The 21,461-nt window shown below is 37.1% G+C and overlaps 1 protein-coding gene across 2 annotated transcripts in view; it reads right to left on the bottom strand.

Annotated features, from left to right (window-relative positions):
* The window catches only part of ZFYVE9 (zinc finger FYVE-type containing 9), a 118,913-nt gene that overhangs the window by 14,566 nt on the left and 82,886 nt on the right, over positions 1–21,461 (bottom strand). For both annotated transcript variants that reach the window (XM_087865873.1, XM_045799543.2), the window contains one exon: positions 18,301–18,405. In XM_087865873.1, the coding sequence (XP_087721999.1) occupies positions 18,301–18,405 (105 nt within the window). The remainder of the gene's footprint in view (positions 1–18,300; positions 18,406–21,461) is intronic.

Raw genomic sequence — 21,461 nt, 5'->3', positions numbered from 1 at the left:
AACTGCACCCAAAACCATAAGATACCTAGGAATAAATCCAACCATAGAGGTGAAAGATCTATACTCTGAAAACTATAGAACACTTATGAAAGAAATTGAAGACGACACAAAGAAATGGAAAAGCATTCCATGCTCATGGATTAGGAGAACAAATATTGTTAAAATGTCTATGCTACTCAAAGCAATCCACATATTTAATGCAGTCCCTATCAAAATACCACCAGCATTTTTCACAGAGCTAGAATAATCCTACAATTTGTATGGAACCACAAAATACCCTGAAGAACCAAAGCAATCTTGAAAAAGAAAAGCAAAACTGGAGGCTCACAATTCCAGACTCCAAGTTATATTACAAAGCTGTGGTGATCAAGACAGTACAGTACTGGCACAAAAACAGACACACAGATCAAAGGAACAGAATAGAAAACCCATAAATGGACCTACAACTATATGGTCAACTAATCTTTGACAAAGGAGGAAAGAGTATCTCATGGAAAATAAGACAGTCTCTTCAACAAATGCTTTGCTCTTATCAAAAGATTTAAGGTAATAATTCTAAACCTAACCTGAAAAAACTCACAGGCCACCATTTTGTATCTAGTAAACAAATCTGAACTTATATTATCTTGGTGTTAAACTCTGGCTTCTAACTGAAATAAGATTGAGATAATTTACTTTTTAGTTCCCATTTTTTCCTTCATGCCATCCCATTTGTCCACCTCTCTGATCCAATCCTTTAAATGGCTTTAATCTTTCAAAAATCTAGTACAAAACATTTGTTTTGGGGCACCTGGGTGGCGCAGTCGTTAAGCGTTTGCCTTTGGCTCAGGGCGTAATCCCAGCATTCTGGGATCGAGCCCCACATCAGGCTCCTCTGCTAAGAGCCTGCTTCTTCCTCTCCCACTCCCCCTGCTTGTGTTCCCTCTCTCGCTGGCTATCTCTGTCAAATAAATAAATAAAATCTTTAAAAAAAACCACACAAACATTTGTTTTACTCCCCTCTTCCTCTTACATTACAAACTGCAGTACTATAGTGTGAAAAATACCAGTTGAGTGTTCTGATACCTTTTATATTCCTGTATCAACACACTCAAAACAAAATAATGTGAGGTGAAATTCACATACATAGAATTAACCATTTCAAAGTGAACAGTTTAGAGGCGTCTAATACATTCACAATGGCGTGCGATACTAACCTTTATCTAGTTCCAGAACACTTCCATCATTCCAAAGTAAAAACCTTCCTCTAACTAGTTTCTTCCCACTCCCAATCCTAACCACCAATCTGCATTCTGTAGGAACTGATTCTGGCTATTTCACACAAATGGGACCATATAATACGTGACCATCATTTCTGGCTTCTTCCCCTTAATGTAATGTTTTGGAAGCTCAACCACAGTGTAGCATGTATCAGTACTTCACTTCTTTTTATGGTTGAATAATATTCTGTGTGTGAATGTGTGTGTGTGTACACACATAATATACACATACATATTCATGCATCAGAGATTGTCCATCCATCCATCCATCCATTCATCCATCCATCCATGCACATTTGGGCTATGCCCATGTTTTGGCTACTGTGAACAGTGCTACTATAAACGTATGTGTGCATGTACTTGTTTGTGTAACTGTTTTCAATTCTTCGGGGTATATATCTGGAGGTGGAATTGCAGGGTCATACAGTAATTCTTTTTTTTTTTTTTTAAGATTTTATTTATTTTTTTGACAGAGAGAGACAGCCAGCGAGAGAGGGAACACAAGCAGGGGGAGTGGGAGAGGAAGAAGCAGGTTCTTAGCAGAGGAGCCTGATGTGGGGCTTGATCCCAGAACGCCGGGATCATGCCCTGAGCCGAAGGCAGACATTTAACGACTGCGCCACCCAGGCGCCCCAGTAATTCTACATCTAACTTTTTGAGGAGTTGCCAAACTGTTTTTCATAGTGGATGAACCATTTTACATTTTCACCAACAACACAGAAGGGGCCCAATTTCTCCACATCCTTGCAGACACTTGTTATTTTCTGTTGTTTTATAGCCATCCTAGTAGGTGTGAAGCAGTGCCTCATTGTGGTTTTGATTTGCATTTCCCTAATGATTAATGATGTTAAGCATCTTTTCATTTACTTATCGGCCATATGAATATCTTCTTTGGAGAAATGTCTATTCAAAAACAAAGATTATATTCAGGGGCACCTGGATGACTCAGTCAGTTAAGCAGCTGCCTTCAGCTCAGGTCATGATCCCAGGGTCCTGGGATTGAGCCCTGTGCTGGGCTCCCTGCTCAGCGGGAACCTGTTTTTCCCTCTCCCTTTGCCCATCCACCTCTACTCATGCTTTCTCTTGCTCTCTCTCTCAAGTATCTCTCAAATATATTTATTTGAGAGAAAGAGAAAGAAGCAGGAGGAGGGTCAGAGGGGGAAGGAGAAAGTATCAAGCAGACTCTGTGCTGAGTGCAGAGCCCCATGAGGGGCTGGAGCCCATGACCCTGAGATCATGACCTGAGCTGAAACCAAGAGTCAGACACTCAACGGACTGAGCAACCCAGGTCTCCCAAGTCCACTGCCCATTAAAAAAAAAAAAAAAAAAAAAAAGTGTGTGTATGTATGTATACACACACACACACACACACACACACACACAGTGTTTTATTAGTTTAGGGTGTACAATATAGTGATTCAACAATTCCATACATCACCCAGTGCTCATCACGCAAGTGCATTCTTTAATCCCCATCACCTATTTAACCCACCTCCCACCCATGTCCCCTCTGATAACCATGAGTTTATTCCTTGTTCTCTATAATTAAGAGTCTGTTTCCTCATTTGTTTCTCTCTTTTCTTCCCCCTTTGCTCATCTGTTCTGTTTCTTGAATTCCTCATAACAGTGAAATCATACGGTACTTGTCTTTCTCTGACTTTTATCACTTACCCTTATACTCCCTAGCTCCAACCATGTCCTTGCAAATGACAAGATTTTATTCTTTTTGATGGCTAAATAATGTTCCATTGTGCATATATACCACTCTTCTTTATCTATTCATTACTCCATGGACATTTGGGCTCTTTCCATCATTCGGCTATTGTAAATAATAGTGCTATAAATATAGGGGTGCATATACATCTTTGAATTCATGTTTTTGTATACTCTGGGTAAATACTTAGTAGTGCAATTGCTGGGTTGTAGGGTAGTTCTATTTTTAACTTTCATTTTTAAGATTTATTTGAGAGAAAGAGAGTGCTCATGTGTGAATGGGGGAGGGGCAGAGGGCAAGCAACTTCCAGCAAACTCCCCACTGAGTGTGGAGCCTGACACAGGGCTCAATTCCACGACCCTGGGATCATGACTTAAGCCAAAATCAAGAGTCAGATGCTTAACCGACTGAGCCACCCAGGTGCCGCATCTATTTTTAACTTTCTGAGGAACTTCCAGACTGTTTTACACATTGGCTACACCAATTTGCATTCCTACCAATGGTGCATGAGTGTTCCTTTTTCTCCACATCCTCACCAATAGCTGTTGTTTCCTGTGTTGCTGATTTTAGCCATTCTAACAGGTGTGAGGTGATATCTCATTGTAGTTGTGATTTGCATTTCCCGGATGGTAAGTGATGATGAGCATCTTTTCATGTGTCTGTTGGCCATCTGTATGTATTACTTGGAGAAATGTCTGCTCATGTCTTCTGCCCATTTTAATTGGATTATTGTTTTTTGGGTGTTGAGTTTGATAATTTCTTCATATATTTTGTATACTAACCCTTTACTGTAATAGCAAATATCTTCTCCCATTCCACAGGTTGCCTTTTAGTTTTGTTGATTGGTTCCTTCACTGTGCAGAAGCTTTTAATTTTGATGTAGTCCCAATAGTTTATTTTTGCTTTTATTTCCCTTGCCTCTGGAGACAAATCTAGAAAACAGTTGCCCTTTGCCCATCCTTTAATGGGACTGTCTTTTGTTGTTGAGTTATAAGAATTCTTTGTATCTTCTAGATATCAGACACTTGTCAGATATATGATTTGCAAATAGTTTTCTCCCATGTGTAGGTTGTCTTTTCACTTTCTTGTTAATGTCCTTGAATGCAAAAAATATTTTAATTTTTATTAAGTCCAATCTATTTTTTCTTTTGTTACTTGTTTTTTGTTATTTTTTTTTTAAAGATTTTATTTATTTATTTCCAGAGAGACAGATAGCCAGCGAGAGGGGGAACACAAGCAGGGGGAGTGGGAGAGGAAGAAGCAGGCTCCCAGCGGAGGAGCCTGATGTGGGGCTCGATCTCAGAACACCGGGATCACGCCCTGAGCCAAAGGCAGACACTTAACAACTGAGCCACCCAGGCACCCCCGTTACTTGTATTGTTGTAAATTATCTAAGAATCCATTGTCAAATCCAGTTATGAAAAATTACCCTCATGGGGTAATTTTTTTTGTTGTTTTTTTGTTTTTTTTTTTCAAAGAGCTCCATGGTTTTAGCTCTTACATTTAGGTCACTGATCCATTTTAAGTTTTATATATGGTGTGAAGTAGGGGTACAACTTCATTATTTTACATGTGGAAGTTCTGTTGTCCTAGCACCATTTGCTGAAGGCTGTTCATTCATCATTAAATGGTCTTGGCATCCTTGTCAAAATCAATTGACCATACCTGTATAGGTTTATTTCTGGATTCTTAAGTCTATTCCATGCTAGTACCACACTATTTTGATTACTGTAGCCTTGCAGTAAGTTTTGAATTAGGGAAGGGTGACTCCTCCAATTTTGTTCTTGTACAAGATTATTTTGACTTTGGAGGCCCTTGCAATTCCAAAAGAATTTGAGTACTGGCTTTTTCTTTTCTGGAAAAAAAAAAAAAAAAAGGCCACTGAAGTTCTGATAGGGCTTACATTGGATCTGTAGACCCACCTGGAATAATACTAACATCTTAACAATACTAAGTCTTCCTATCCATGAACATGAGATGTCTTCTCATTTATTTAGGTTCTCTTCATTTCTTTCAGCAATGTTTTGTGGTTTTTAAAGTACAAGTCTTTTACCTCCTTTTACCTACTTGGTTAAATATATTCATAGATATTATACCAATACAATTCTAAGATATCATCATCTCCTAGCTTTACTTTGTTATGTTTGTAACTCTTGCAAAGTTAGTGTTTTAATATATTACTACATCACCAGAGGCATCCAAATAATAACTGAATACTCCTCTCACACTGGTATTTATCAACCTCACTAATTCAAACCACTTCTGGCAGGGTTTTCCAAAGATTACTTTTAAGTAAGTTTTCTGCAAACAGGATAAGTCAGCAGGAAGACTCCTATTTAGCAAAGTCAACTGACTGGCTAATTAAGGTCTCATTTGCAATTTACCTTCATATCACATGAAGAAACTGATAAAATCACATATAGTAATTTTTTTTTAAGTAAACTCTGTCCCCAAAATGGGGCTGAAACACACGATCTCGAGATCAAGAGTAGCATGCTCTACTAACTGAGCCACTTAGATGCCCCCACATACAGCAACTTTAAATTTTGTTGTATCTATCATTTCTTCCAAATCATTAGGCTAAAGTGGTTTCTAACTTTGTCTACACTAAGCAGATTAAGAAATATTCTCAATTCAGACATTCTAAATAAATCAGCTAGCTTCTAAGAAATAATTTCCCCAGATGTCAATTTCAAGCCCAATGAGATAAACGTCATACTTCTTTATAAATGAATACTTTAACCTTCTTAAAATCATGTTCATTTACACCAAGAGAAGAGTTTCCCAAATATTCAAAGGACTTTGCTGACCATAAAATAAAGTTACATTTGTCATATGATGAGATAAATACTCAACTTTCTAGCTGTACTATTTCTCTGGTCTATCAATTCAAACTCTGTAATATCCCCTCCACCTATTCCTATCTTCCCTAGAGTTCAAGATAGAACTACCTCTTTTCTGGACATAATAATAACCTTATAACTGGTTTTTCCGCAGTCAGTCTCTGTCGGTTCTGATTCCACACAATGTTCCCATATTTACCAAAGCACAGTGCTGATCAGGTTGATCTTTTCTACCCTGTCCTCTGCTCAAAATAACTAGCTTCCCATGCTCTTACTCCAAACCAGCTTTCCTCTCTTGCTTCCCTTCCTACCATACCCTTATTTGCAGGACTACTTCTTGATGTTCTACCATTTCCCATCTCTGAGCTCTTTAGCCTTCCCTTTCATCCCCCCGTATCTAAGCACTGAAAACGCTACCTCCCCAAAACAAGGCCTAGTAAAAATACCAATTCCTGCATGCAGCCTTCTTAATTCCCAGACACCAATGTGACTGCTTCCTTCCTTGAACAGCCATAGCACTGTGCACTGTTTGTATTTCTTATACTGCATCATCAACATTCAGTTTTGGATTATGATTAAGAGCAAGGACTCAAACCAGACTGCCTGCATTTCCTGGCTTTGCTACTAACTCTCTGTGTGCCCCTGGGCAAGTTACTTGATTTCTCTGTGTCTCAGTTTCCTCCTCTGTAGAGGGGATAATAAAAGTAACTATTTCATACAGTTATAAGGATTAAATATTTATAAAGTGCTTAGAACAGCACCAAGAACATAATAAGTACTGATGAAGTGTTTGCAAATAAAATGTGTATGCTTGTTTCCTCCACTCTGCTTATAAAATTGTAAAGCAACCTAAAAATCAGTAGCAAGTAATTCAACCAAGTACCTCTTATGAGATAATGGGATTCAGACCCTTCCTAAGAGCTCACGAATTAGTGAAAATGACATACTGATAAAAGACAAGGAAACAATTGCTGTGACAACAGCATGTGACAGCTAACATCTATGGAGTGTCAACCTCAAGCCAGGAACTGAGCTAACAGCTACATGGGTCTTATCTCAAAAGACTATTTTAACATATCAAGTGAAGCAGTACAGAAGCTTTATCTTCTGAAGCAAGTATCTTCCTGTGTTTCCCACCCCCTCACCAGTCTAACCATCTACGATGATTATCGTTAAAAGCCAATTAAAAGAATACAGTTCTAGGAATGACTGTGTTGGAGGAATGGAATCCATCTCTGAATTAACATGCTATGTCCTTCAATTTCCTGAGATATCATGTTAAAAAATGACAGTTTAATCTTTTGATTTATAGTAGAAAGGAATTATACATACAGAAGTTTATGCACGACCCTGAGGAATAGCTACAATTTCTATATAATGTGTAAGGCACAGAGTCTTGCTTATGGCAGGTGCTCAATACATATTTGCTGAATATACTAATTAGTAAACCATATTAAATAGGGATGGATTTGGAGGGTTTGTTCCATTCATTAAGTTACAATGAGAGTAAGTGTTGTTAGCATAATTAAAAAATTTTTTTTGGTTCACATACAACTGCAGTGTCACATAGATTAGGTATCTAATAAAATAAGTTTTAACAATTTAATTCTATAAGCATTTATCAAGCAATTGACAATGACTTTAGGTAGAGACACTGCAGAGCCAGAAAATTTATGAAAGCACTGCACCACAGATACAATGAAGAATGAAAGACAGACTCTCTGCCCTCAGGGGACTCAAAATTCAGAGCAGAAGGGGTTTCATAACTCACCAGCAATACAAGTTACTTGAATAAAGAAAGCTAGGAAAACGGAGAGAAACAGTGATACTGTCTGGGGGGATGGAGAATTCTAGGGAAATTTCCTAAAAGGTAAAACATTTGAATTGGCTATGAAATCAGGTGCAAAGGAAGAACACTTTGGATAAAGAGAAAATTGTGAGTGAAGAAACAGAAATAGAACTGAGAAAAGTTGAGTAATGATGAAAAAGGGAGAAATATCCTTTCTGGAGATATTCTGGAACAATATAAGTATCCTTCCCATCAGCTGGAGTTCACCTGTGTCCAGAAGCTAGAACCCATGTTCAAGTCCAGTGGTATGTTCCCTCTAAGCCTACTTTGTCGAAGGTTTTTATCATGAGTGGATAATGTACTTTGTCAAATGCTTTTTCTGCACCTGTTCAAGTGATCATACGGTTTTTATCCTTTCTCTTGTTGATATGATATATCACTTTCATTGATTTGTGAATATTGAATCACCTTTGCATCCCAGGAATAAATCCTACTTGATCATGGTGAATAATTTTTGTGTGTGTGAATAATTTTTTTAATGTATTGTTGGATTCGCAACTCCTTTCATTCTTTTGAAAAGAGGACTATCAGCTCCTCCTCCCCTAAGAGAAAAGAATTGTATTCTTTAAAAGGCCAGAAAACAAAACATTCCTCAAACAGATTTTAGGGCTAGTGCTACAATGAACCTTTGAAATTATGCTTTTGTAAGTTCAGATTTCTCTGAAGAATATGTGTAGCCTTGAATTAAAATAAATCAGAACTCCTGTTTTAGTATTGTAGAGTGGGAAGGAATCTCAAGAGGCCATTCGGCCTAAATTATACTAGACGGGGAATTGTACAGACATATAATTTCACAGACTCTGTGAACCAACCAACAACCAACATAGATTTCTCTATTCCTGGGTACTGAGTAAAGGATTAACAAAACTTTGAGACTTGAGATTTTGATGTTAGGTTAATTCTGTGGCTCTATTCCTCCAGTGACCTGATAATAGGTTGAATGTCCACCATATTACTTTTTAAAAAATTGATTTTTTACTATTATATTTAAAATTGACAAAATGTGCATATTTAAAATGTACAATCTGATGAATTTTGACATGTGCATACCCCCATAAAAACAGCATTTGAAATCACTCTCTACTCTGTTCCACTGATCTATATGCATATATTTACAGCAAAATAATACTCTTGATTATTCTACCTTTAAAATAAGCCTTAACATCAGGTAGTTAGGTCCTTGAATTATATTCTTTTTTCGAAGTTGTTTTGGCTAGGGGCACCAGGGTGGCTCAGTCAGTTAAGCATCTGCCTTTAGCTCAGGTCATGATCCCAGGGTCCTGTGACTGAGCCCCTGCTCAGGCTCCCTGCTCAGCAGGAAGTCGGCTTTTCACTCTTCCTCTGACCCTCTATTCCCTTCACCCCCTCGCTCATGCTCTCTCTCCAATAAATAAATCATATCTTTAAAAAAAAAGTTGTTCTGGCTATTCTAGGTTCCTTGTATCTCCATATAAATTTTAGAATCAGCACCTCAATTTTTACAATAATTTACAAAATTACAAAAATTTTGTTTTTACAAAAAACAAAAACAAAACTCTGCTGGCATTTTGACTAGGATTGTGTTGAAACTATGATCAATTTGGGAAGAACTGACATTTTAACAATATTGAATCTTCCAATCCATAAATATTGTATCTCTCTACACTTATTTTGGTCTTATTTATTTTTTTAAAGATTTTCTTTATTTGGGAGCAAGAGGGAGGGAGAAAGAGAAAGCAAGCAGGGGGGAGAGGGAGAGAGTATCTGTAGCCGATTCCACGTTGAGCGCAGAGCCCAACGTGGGGCTCAATCTCATGACCCATGGGATCATGACCTGAGCTGAAATCAAGAGTCAGATGCTTAATTGACTGAGCCACATACATACCGAATAAATTCTAATTTTTTAATTTAATTAGTATACAGAAATATGACTGATTTTTACATAAGGATCTTGCTAAATTCACTTATCAGATCTAGTAGCCATTTTGTAAGTTCCTTAGGATTTCCTACATATAAACAATCATGTTATCTGTGAATAAAGACAATCTTTTTTCCAGTCTATATTCATCTTATTTTGTCTTCTTGTCTTATTACATTGGCTAGGAGCTCCACTGAAATGTTGAACAGAAATAAGAGTAGACATCCTCTCCTTGTACTTAATCTTAAAAAGGAAGCATTTATGCTGTCACCATTTGATATATATTAATTGTAGGTTTTTTTGTAGATGTGTTTATTACGTTGTAGAAGTTCTCTTTAACTCTTAGACTGCCAAGATACATATGCACATACACACATTTTGAATGGAAGTAGAATTTTGTCAAATGCTTTTTCTCCATCATGTGATTCACATTTTTTCATCCTGCTAATATGATGAGTTACAGATTGATTTTTTTGAATGTTAAACCAACTTAGCATTCTTGGAATAAACCGCATCTAGTCATGATGTACCATATCATTTTGTGATTTGCTGGACTGGATTTACTAAAAACGTGTTACATATCTTTGCAACTATCTTCATGAGGAATACCAGTCTCCAGTTTTCATTTCTTGTAATTTTTCCCGCTGGTTTTGTTACTAGTGTAATGCTGGCCTCATAGAATGAGATTCCCTCCTCATTTATTTTCTGAGTGTTTTTTAAGAACTGGTGTTATTTCTTCCTTCGTTGTTTAGTAAAAGTCACAAGTGAAACCATCTGGACCTGTGCCTTTTTTTTTTTTTAAGATTATTTGAGAGAGAGCGAGAGAAAGCAAGAGGCATAGGGAGAGAGAAGCAGACTCCCCTGCTGAGCATGGAACCCAACATGGCGCTCGATCCCAGGAACCTGAAATCATGACCTGAGCCGAAGTCAGACACTTAACCAACTGAGCCACCCGGGCACCCCGGAACCTGTGCTTTCTTTGTGGGAAGGCTTGTGACAGTAAATTCAATTCTTTCAATAAATACAGGGATATTCAAGTTGTCTATTTGTTCTTAAGTGTGATATGAAAGCTTGATATTCAAGGAATTTGTCTATTTTGTCCAAGTTGAACGCTTACTGGCACAAATATTTTCACAATATACCCCTACAGGACTTGTAATGATAACCCCCCCCCATCTCATAATGGTATTTTGTGTTCTTGGCTATCAGCCCAATTAGTCTGACTATAATCTGTCAACTTTATTCATCTCAAGAACTAGCTTTTGATTTCATTTTTTTTTTTTAAAGATTTTATTTATTTATGTGACAGACAGCCAGCGAGAGAGGGAACACAGCAGGGGGAGTGGGAGAGGAAGAAGCAGGCTCATAGCGGAGGAGCCCGATGTGGGACTCGATCCCGGAACGGGATCACGCCCTGAGCCGAAGGCAGACGCTTTAACGACTGCGCCACCCAGGTGCCCCTCTTTTTTTTTTTTTAAGATTTGAGAGAGAGAGAGAACGAGCACAAGTGGGGGAGGTACTGAGGGAGAGGGAGAAGCAGGCTCCGACTGAGGACTCCCCAAAGTGGGGTTCCATCCCAGGACCCTGGGTTCATGATCTGAGCAGAAGGCAGACACTTAACTGACTGAGCCACCCAGGCGTCCCTGGTTTCATTTTTCTTAATTATTTTTTTGTCTTTTTCTTTATGAATTGCTGGTATTGTATTTATTATTTTCTTTCTTGCATTTACTTTGTGTTTTATTCTTCCTTTTTTAATTTCCTAAGGTAGAAGATTAGGTCACTGATTTGAAATGTCTTTGTTCCTCCTACTATAAAAGTTTAATGCTATTAATTTCTCTCTGATCACTGTTATAGCTGCATCCCACAAATTTTGATATGCTATGTTTCCATTTTCAATCAGCTCAAAATATTTTCTAATTTTCCTTTAGGTTTCTTCTTTGACCCATGGATTATTGAAAAGTGTGTATTTTGTTTCCAAATATTTGGGGATTTTCTAGAGATCTTTCTGATACAGATTTCTAATACTATTGTTGTCAGAGATCATTGTATAATCTCTGTATATACATATATAATTTGTATAATTTGATCATTTTAAATTTATCAGGACTTGTTTTACACCACAAAATGTGGCCTATCTCGTAATGGTCTGTGTACACTGGAAAAGAATGTGCGCTCTGCTGCTTTTGGGTGGAGTGTTCTATAAAAATCACTCAAGTCAAATTGGTTGACAGTGTTGTTCAAGTTTTCTATATCTCTGATGATTTTGTCTGCTTCCAACAGTTATTAAAACAGGGTTATTGAAATATCCAAATATAGTCGTAGATTCGTCTATTTACCTTTACAGTTCTATCATTTCTTGCTTCAAGAACTTTGAAGCTCAGTTATTAATGCATAAATGTCTAGGACTGTTATATCCTTCTGATGAACTGATCCCTTAATAATTATGAAATGTATCTTTTTATCCCTGGTAATATTTTTTATTCTGAAATACACTTTGATATTACTCTATCCACTCAAGCTTTCTTTTGACTAATATTACCATGGTATATCATTTTCCATCCTTTTACATTAAAACTATTTGTGTCATAATATTTCAAGTGGTTTTCTCAGTCACAGCATATAGCTGAATCTCGCTTAAATATCCAATCTGATGATCTCTTTTAACTGAGGATGTTTAGACCACTTATACATAACGTGATTACTGATATGGTTAGATTTAAATCTAACACCTTGCTATTTATTTTCTACTTGTCCCATCTCCTTTTGTTCTTTTTCTTCTTTTCCAGCCTTTATATAATCCTAGTTTATCTTCTTTGTTGGCTTATTAGCTATACCTCCTTATTTTAGTTTTTCTAGTGTTTGCTTTTGGGTTCATATCTTTATCAATCTACTTTCAAGTAATATTATACCATATCCTGTGTCATATAAGAACCTTACATCTGTATACTTCCATTTCCCCCTCCCTGGCTTTTGTGGTATTTCTGTCATACATTTTGTTTCTATATACATTATAAACTCCACAATACATTTTATTATTTTTGTTTTAAACAATTGTCTTTTGAAGAGATTTTACATTTACCATTTCTATTGCTCTATACTTCTATGTGAAGATCCAGATTTCTATTATTTGGTATCCTCCATGAAGGACTTCCTTTAACGCTTCTTATACAATAGGCCTACTGGTAATAGATTCTTTTAGCTCTTGTATTTCTGAAAAAGTATTTTGCTTTTTGAAACATATTTTTACTGGGTATAAGTTGATGGGTTTTTTTCCAGTACTTTAAAGATCTACTGTACTGTCTTGTGGCTTAAATTGTTTTGATAAGTAGTCTGCTGTCATTCTTGTATTTGTTCCTCAGCATATAACGTGGATTTTTTTTTCTCTAGTTGCTTTTAAGATTCTCTTTAGCTCTGGTGTTAAGTAGTTTAAGATAATTATAATGTTCCTTAATGTAGTTCCCCTCATGTTTTCTACACCTGGAATTCACTGAGCTTCTTGAATATAAAGGTTTATACTTCTAATTTATAAAATTTTTGATCACTGAGTTTTCAAATACTTGCTGTCTACTCACCTCTTCTCTCCTTTGAGGACTTCAATTATAGTGCTAGGCCAATTAACATCTCCCACAGTTCACTCATGTGCTGTTCATTTAATTTTTCAGTCTTTTTTCTTTGTGTCTCATTTTGGATAATTTCTATTGCTATGTTTTTAAGTTTACTACTTTTTCTTCAGCAGTATCTACCATTAATTTCATCCAGCATATTTTTCGTATCATTGTCATTTTCATTTCTTGAAGTGTGATTTGTGTCTTTTGATATTTTCCATGTCTGTCCTTAACATGCTTGTGCCTTGATCCTGTTAAGACTTTCTCTTAAGCTTGATAGGTAGGATCAGAGCAAGCTGAACTTATGGATAACTTGGTTCAGCAGGAATAATCTGCCTTTAGTTCACTTCACCTGGTAAAAATACAAACTATGCCTGGCCCTGTGGGAATTGTTTTACCTGTACCTTTCCAGTGCTTTTCTCACATACATGTACTGATTAGTAGTCAGCTGAAGACACAGTGGGAACCTCCTGTATATCTCCACAAAGTTCTTTTATTTCCAGTAATCTGTTTTGCAAATTCTAGCCATCACGACCTCCCTACATTCTCAACTCTCTCTTCAACTCAGTGAGACCTCTAGGTTCAGTTTGGGTTTCCCCTACCAGAACTATAGCCTGGAAACACCAGACAGTAAAGTAGGGCAATCACAGAGCTCAACTTCTCTGCCCCATTGCCCTTTTTCTTTTCTTTTTTTTACTTATTTCGTTTTCACGTTTAGCTACTTAAAGCAGACCTGTGTGTGAATGTGCCAGAACTGCTCTAACAATGTAGCACAGAGTGGATGGCTTCAACAACAGAAATTTATTGTCTCACAGTTCTGGAGGCTGAAAGTCCAAAATCAAGATGTTGGCAGAACTGGTTCCATTTAAGGGCTACAAAAGAAGGATTTGCTCTGGGCTTCTCTCCTTGACTTGTAGGTGGTCATCCTCTCCTTATGTCTCTTTATATCACCTTCCCTTTGTGAGTGTCTGGGTCCAAATTTTCCCTTCTTATAAGGACATCCGTTATACTGGATTAGGGCTCATTCTAATGGCTTCATTTACATTTGATTACCTCTGTAAAGGCCCTAAAGTCATACTGATAATTGTTAAAATGATGTCTAATAAAAATCAGTTTAGTATAATGGCTCGGAGTAAGGACACTGGAATCAGACTGCCTGGGTTTGATTATGGCTCCACCACATGCTAGTTCTATGCCTTACTATCCTCATCTATTAAAAGGAACTGAACATACTAATCTCATAGAGACCATGTAAAAATACATAGTGCCTGCTACATAGAATACCTTCAATAAGTGTTATAACGTTAACTTCATATAACTAAAACACATGTTAGTTAATACAATGGTCAAAATAATCTCATCACTGTAACACAAGTAGAGTTACCTGAACTAAGAGAGAGCTTGAGTGGCCTTGATGAAGGAGATTAGAGAATTTATATACAAAGACTACTTCATTTCTTAAATTTTCCATGCTGTCAGAAGTACTGTCTTCTAGCGTTCTAAGCTTAAAATCTTTCCTTCGTGGCCCCCTCTCTCCATAGTTTACATATAAGCTGCCAAAACTCAGGTTTCTAAAGCTCACTTGGATTAAGTCAATTCTCTGCTTTAGAACCTATAAAATCTATTACAGATGATCATATTAAAGTCTAGATTCCTTTGCCAGATTTCTGAAGGCCTTTGAAAACCCAGCAGTCTCTTTGTACAACTTTACCTCTCAGTCTACTTCAGCCTCTTCTACGCTGGGCAGGCTGTTGTCATCTATCATCCTCTCAAAACATGTCTACCCCTGGTGCTTTCCCAACTTTTTTTCTGCAGGCATCTATCACCTTTTTCACTTTTCATTTTCCAACCTTCTCTTTCTAGTGCTTAAACATCAATCACTGTCCATTTCAAATCTTTTATTCATTTACATTTATAAGACATTTACATGAACATTTACAAACCTGTCCTACATGGAACACGCTGCTCTAGCTGTTAGGGATTCAGGATCAACAGGAAATAAAGGAACATTCCTGACTGCTCCATTTACTAGAGCTCTCCTTTCTCTAAACTTCTAGTAAACTTGCAGTAAGTTTCAGCACTTGTTTTCACATTATCTAAAGTAGTTCTGTTTCATGTCTTCATTCAGTAGATATCTCTCGTGCAATTACTCTTTACTAGGCAGTCTGCTAATGATACAGTGGTAAACAAGGCAGACCTAGTTCCTCATAAAAATAAGTCCGGTAGAGAAAACAGAAACTGAAGAGGGAATTACAAATATAATGAGCATTACACACACATTATGTGTAGAATTCTAGAGATGTTTGTAACAGGGAGAGTCACCCAGTTGGGAGTTAACTGAAAGTGATATTATCTGTAATCTAAGCGGACACCTGAAAAATGAGTGAGAGTTAGGCAGGTAATGAACAGGGAAAGTGTTCATCAGTAAGAAAATAACTTGTGCAAAGGCTTTAGAGCAAAAGAGAACAATGTAGAAAATAAGGAAGGCTATGGGTATCAATCAAAGAAGAGTAAATAAAAGGAAAAATGGAATATTATCATGAGTAAATAATATATAAGAAATTACTTTTTTCAACTACAAAGTGAAGCAGAATTATTAGCAACACAATTTCAATGTCCAAGACTGTGAGAGAAACATTGAACTGAGTTGAAATAAACAAACATAAAATATGAGTTGAAATAAAAATTGAATTAGCAGGGAAGTCAGTCTGCTAAACCAAATAAGAAAAATAAATAATATGTAGTTGGTAAATTTTATTGAAAATGAAATGCAATAAACAACAAAAAATACAGTTACTGTTTCTGAAAAAGATATCTGAACCTGCACAACCATAAACCTAGGACGCAGGTAAAGACAGGTAATATAAATGGCAGTTGTTGTCATAAATGTCCTAGGTCGGTAATGAAATAACTATGGAGGCCTCATAGCTTTTTACAGATATACTTTTATAAACAGATCCAATTCCCAAGCACCATCTTGCAAACACCAAGGTTAACAATGTATATTACCTGCTTGAGGATGACATCTGATCATCTTTACTTCCAGACAATAAGCTTCCAGAAGGCAAGCATAATGTTCTTAACCCATCTTTGTACTTCATATCACAGAATATATTTAATAAATGTTTGTGAAATAAATAATAAAACTTCAAATTTGAGAAATAAACGTGTTTTCAAAGCATATCTCTTTTAAGACTCTTAGGGCACAGATTATATAAAAATCAGTTCATTTCAAAGATTTGACACGACCTAATCTAATCTATTACTATTTGCTATTCCAAGTTAGGACAATCTAATAGATAAAAACTGCTAATTGTATCACAGAAAAAAATAAAGCACACATTCTAGCTACTATTTTCTACTGTCTAAAAAAAGCCATTGCATTGAAAGCCATGGGTTAAAGCTTTCTTCACATAGGTCATTCTCATAAAACTCATTCTCCTGAGTTTATAAATCCAGTAAGACATTTACCTGATTCTAAGTGAAAGTACAAAATGTTTGAATGTACAAATGAATGATTAATAAGTGGCTGAATGAAGGGGAAAAAAAGAAAGAAGGAAAAAAATGAAAAAAAGAGGGAAAGAGGCAATTTACATTATACCAAGAAATAGTGGAAGGAGTTGCAGACTTACCATCCTTCTAATAAAGTAACAAATTTTGGGATGCCTGGGTGGCTCAGTCGGTTACGCATCTGCCTTCGGCTCAGGTCACGATCCCAGGGTCCTGGGATCCAGTCCTACATTGGGCTTCTTGCTCAGCAGGGAGTCTGCTTCTCTCTCTCCCTCTGCCTGCTGCCCCACCCCCTTGTGTGCACTCACACATGCTCTTTCTCTCTCTCTGACAAAATCTTTTTTAAAAAAATCACAAATTTTAACCATTATTATATCAAACTATGTTTCAAAATAAGATTTTTCTTGTAAACCATAATGATTACTGTTGGACATTTTACAACTGATTTTAAGATTTTAAATTTAAGACAGACCTTTTTCTTGCCATTTGCAATGACGTGGATGGAACTGGACTGTGTCATACTAAGCGAAGTAAGTCAATCAGAGAAAGACAATTATCATATTATCTCCCTGATATGCAGAATTTAAGAAACTAAACAGAGGACCACAGGGGAAGAGGGGAAAAATAAAACAAGGCGAAATCAGAGAAGGAGACAAACTATGAGATGCTTAATCTTAGGAAACAAACTGAGGGTTGCTGGAGGGGAGGGGGGTAGAGGGGATGGGGTAACTGGGTGAGGGATTAAAGAGGGCACGTGATATAATGAGCAATGGGTGTTATATAAGACTGACGAATCACTGAACTCTACCTCTGAAACTAATAATACATTATATGTTACTTAATTGAATTTAAATTTTAAAAAAAGAAAAAAAAAGAATTACTGACCTTCCATTGACTCTGCATTTTAATAGGTTCAAAACCTGCAGCTAAAGCCACTCTGATCAACTAAAGAATCTTAAGCAGCCAACGAAGAGAAATGCAGAAAGCTGAGAATTCCCAGGACAAAATAGGTGGAGGACTTCAGCTCCAAATTCCTTGTTTATAAAAACTACATTTTTTTTAACAATAAGGTATTTTTATGAAATAAAAAAAAAGTAAAGAAAGACTTCCATGGCATATAGGCAAAGAGCACTGTTTACATAATTCTGTAATGTGTGTACAGTATGCAAAATTTCATTATAGTTACAAAATACAGCTAAATTCAAAATGCAATCATTTATTTGCTTTTGAAACCTTACTTAAAATTCATTTCGGATGTTAATGCTTAAATGTTAAGTATCGTCAAAAATAATATATACTTACAATAAGAGGGAAAAATGAAAAGATTCCACCACTAACGTTACAAATATAAAGTTAATTTTATACCTTAATCGAAATGCAAATCTATCACTGATTATCATGGTATCAAAAGCTCAATCAATGACACAACTAATGACTAAATAAATCACAAACCTAACATCTGGATTTTCTGTCATGAAATTCCTTATCACTGATCTAAGTCATACAGTATTATGAACTGGATGTCACTGTCAATTAAAAAATGAAATTTATATATAATCACGTATTTTTCATTTTCATTTGTGTATTTAACACTGAAAAATATGCCTTCATGGTAAATCTTACCTCATTATATCTGTTGCTGGGAATTTTGATAGTGGTTTTTCGAACTTCCATATCAACCACCAAACCTTGAACTACTGGCAATGTATATTGGTAATTTCTGAAGTCCTGGTGATGAGGGAAAAGAAGGCAAGCTGTGGATAAAGCATAAGCTGACACCAAGCAACCTCCCCCAACCCTCCACTCCTGGGTGGGACATGTGTGACTCTTCCAGGAATATCCCAACTATCTTAATGTTAATGCCTTACTAGGGGGGTAAACAACCTTAACCTGACAATGGCAAGGCCTCCATTATCTTGTAGGTCCTCTTTAGCAAATGAAAGTTCTTTTGAAACCTCCCCTTTTCCTTACCTCTCCCAGCTCCCAAGTATATAATCAGCCACCCCTCACAACCACAGGGCAGCAGCAGCTCTTCCTGCCCATGGGTCCTGTCCCTGTGCTATAATGAAACCACCATTTTGCACCAAAGACATCTCAAGAATTCTTTCTTGGTCATAGGGTCCGGACCTCACACCATTGAACCTCACCTATATTCCAAAACCACTTCACTGGTAAAAAGCAGACTGAAGTGGAATAAAGAATTCATTGATGGCAGGATTTGATTTATAGTAATAAAAGCAGCACAAATGGAAAGAATGTGAAAATTAAGAGATCTCATTAATTTAAATAATAAGGAAATGTATAATGAAAACTCTAATGTGTATATTCTAGTTCTCTAATTAGACTGTAAATTCTCATAAGAAAGACCTAACAGTCTCGTATACACCTTATATACAATATTAAACAAATATCTGAACGTTTATTACCCGGCTTTATCACCACTTAAGATTTTCTGTATTTGTTAATGATGAAGGAACAGAAAGCAAGCTGAGGACAAAGCAGAAACTGACACCTCGCAAACCCCCCCCCCCCACAAGGGATGTATGTGACATTCCTCAGGCACTCCTGGCTGCCCTAAAGGACAAAGAAATAGTTAACCTATAGATACCACAATCCTGCAAGACTTGAGTCTCCCTCAGTTTACAAATGTCTTAGCAGTCTACAAGAACAAAGCATTTCTATCAATAACCTAGCTTCCAGAAGGAAATGTGGATACAATTAAATGTCCTTATAATCTGCAGCCTCCAGGAAGTTCCCAACTATCTTAATGCTAATGCCTTGTTAGAAGGAAAAACAACCTTAAATTGACAATGGCAAGGCCTTCGGTATCCTGTGAGTCTTCTTGAACATATGAAAGTACTTTCTCAGCCTCCATTTTCCCTTACATCTCCCAACCCCACAGTATATAATCAGACACCCCTCACAACCGGGGGCAGAAGCTCTTTCCGCCCATGGGTCCTGTCCCTGTGCTTTAATAAACCACCATTTTGTACCAAAGACGTCTCAAGAATTCTTTCTTGGTCGTTGGCTCCCACTCCACCCCACTGAACCTCACCTGTATTCCACAACCCCATCATTAACTGTCTCCTCCCTCTAAAGTAAGCTCCAAGAGAGCAGGGACTCTCACTTGTTTTCTTCTTGTTATATCCCAAATGCCTGGAACAGCCTAGGCACTCAATGAGTATCTGTAGGGTAAAACATACACACACCACATCCAGTGTAGCTGAAGGAAAGTGAACGAGAGCGGCAGGAGTTCTGGTCAAAGTGACAGCATAAAGCTAGATTTCACAGAGTTTTGTAGGCCACCATAAGGTCCTTTGCCTTTACTGTGAGAAGGTTTTTGACCTATTTTAACAGATCTCTCACTTCTCTATAAAGAATAGAAGGTAAGGGAACAAGGAGAGAAGAAAGGAGATCAGATAAACATATAAAAATAATTCAGGCAAGAGACAGTGATAACCTGGACCAAAGTATTAACAATTTAAAAGGTGGTGAGAAGTTATCAGATTCTAGATAAATTTTGAATAGGGAACTGACAATATCTGTCACTGGACTGAATGTGGAATGTGGAAAAAGAGAAGACTCAAAGATATTCTGAATTATACGGACTGGGCAACTACAAGACTGCACTGCCATTAACTGAGAGGCAGAACATGATGGGAAGGGGAAAGTGGCCAATCGGAAGTCTGCAGAAGAACCAAGAAAGAAAGGTGTCCTAGAAGCTAAGAAAAGAAAATGTATAGATACTGGTAAGTTGTTGGATGGAACGGTGTGAAAATTGTCTTCGACTGCTTCTATTTACTCAAGGAAATTGGGGCTGAGTCATCAGCTGAAAGTGAGAAAAGGAGAAGAGGACTGGAAATTTGAGAAAACATAGAATAGGAATGTGTTATGGACCAGGAAAGAGTGCCAGGTAAGTCTGAGAGCTTCTTTAATGGTATTGGTCACGAATCTAAAGTGAGAGCATTGAATAGGCTACTCTTTTTGTCTTCATCGACATTCAGGCTTGGATAAAATTATCAATGAAGGAAGGAGTATATTCACACAGGTATGGTCAACTGACTTTAAAAAAAAAAGATTTTATTTATTTTAGAGAGAGAAAGAGTGTAAGTGGGGGGATGGGAGGACCGGGGGGGGGGGCAGAATCTCTGTGTGGAGCCCCATAAGGGGCTTGATCTTAGGACCCTGAGATCATGCCCTGAGCTGAAACCAAGAGTCAGTGGCTTAACTGACTGAGCCACCCAGGTGCCCCAATTGACTTTTGATAAGGGTGTAAAGGCAAGTAAATGAAGAAATGAGTACCATTTTCGACAAATGGTACTAGAGCAATTGGACATTTGAATGAAAAAAAGTTTCTAACAAAGCCTCGCAATCATAAACAAAAATTAACTAAAAATGGGCCATAGACCTGAATATAAAACATAAATATAAAACTATAAGCCTTCTACAAAGAAACATGGGAGAAAATATTTGTGATGTCTTTCTAGTCAATAAGTTCTTAGATATCATACAAAAAGCATGCTCCATAAAAAATTAAGAAATTGAATTTTAGGGTGTTTGGGTGGCTTAGTCAGTTAAGCGTCTGCCTTCAGCTCAGGTCATGATCGTGGGGTCCTGGGTCTCTCAGGCTCCTGGGTCTCTCAGGCTCCCTGCTCAGCGGGGAGCTTGCTTCTCCCTCTCCCTCTGCCCCTCCCCCCTTCTTTTGCACTCTCTCTCTCAAATAAATAAATTAAATCTTAAAAAAAAAAAAAGAAAAGAAAGAAACTGAACTTAAACAAAATTAA

Source organism: Ursus americanus, chromosome 12 (assembly GCF_024610735.1).
Source record: "Ursus americanus isolate L20-20 chromosome 12, mUrsAme1.1.p, whole genome shotgun sequence".
Lineage (NCBI taxonomy): Eukaryota > Metazoa > Chordata > Mammalia > Carnivora > Ursidae > Ursus > Ursus americanus.
This window is presented reverse-complemented; position numbering and strand designations above follow the sequence as displayed.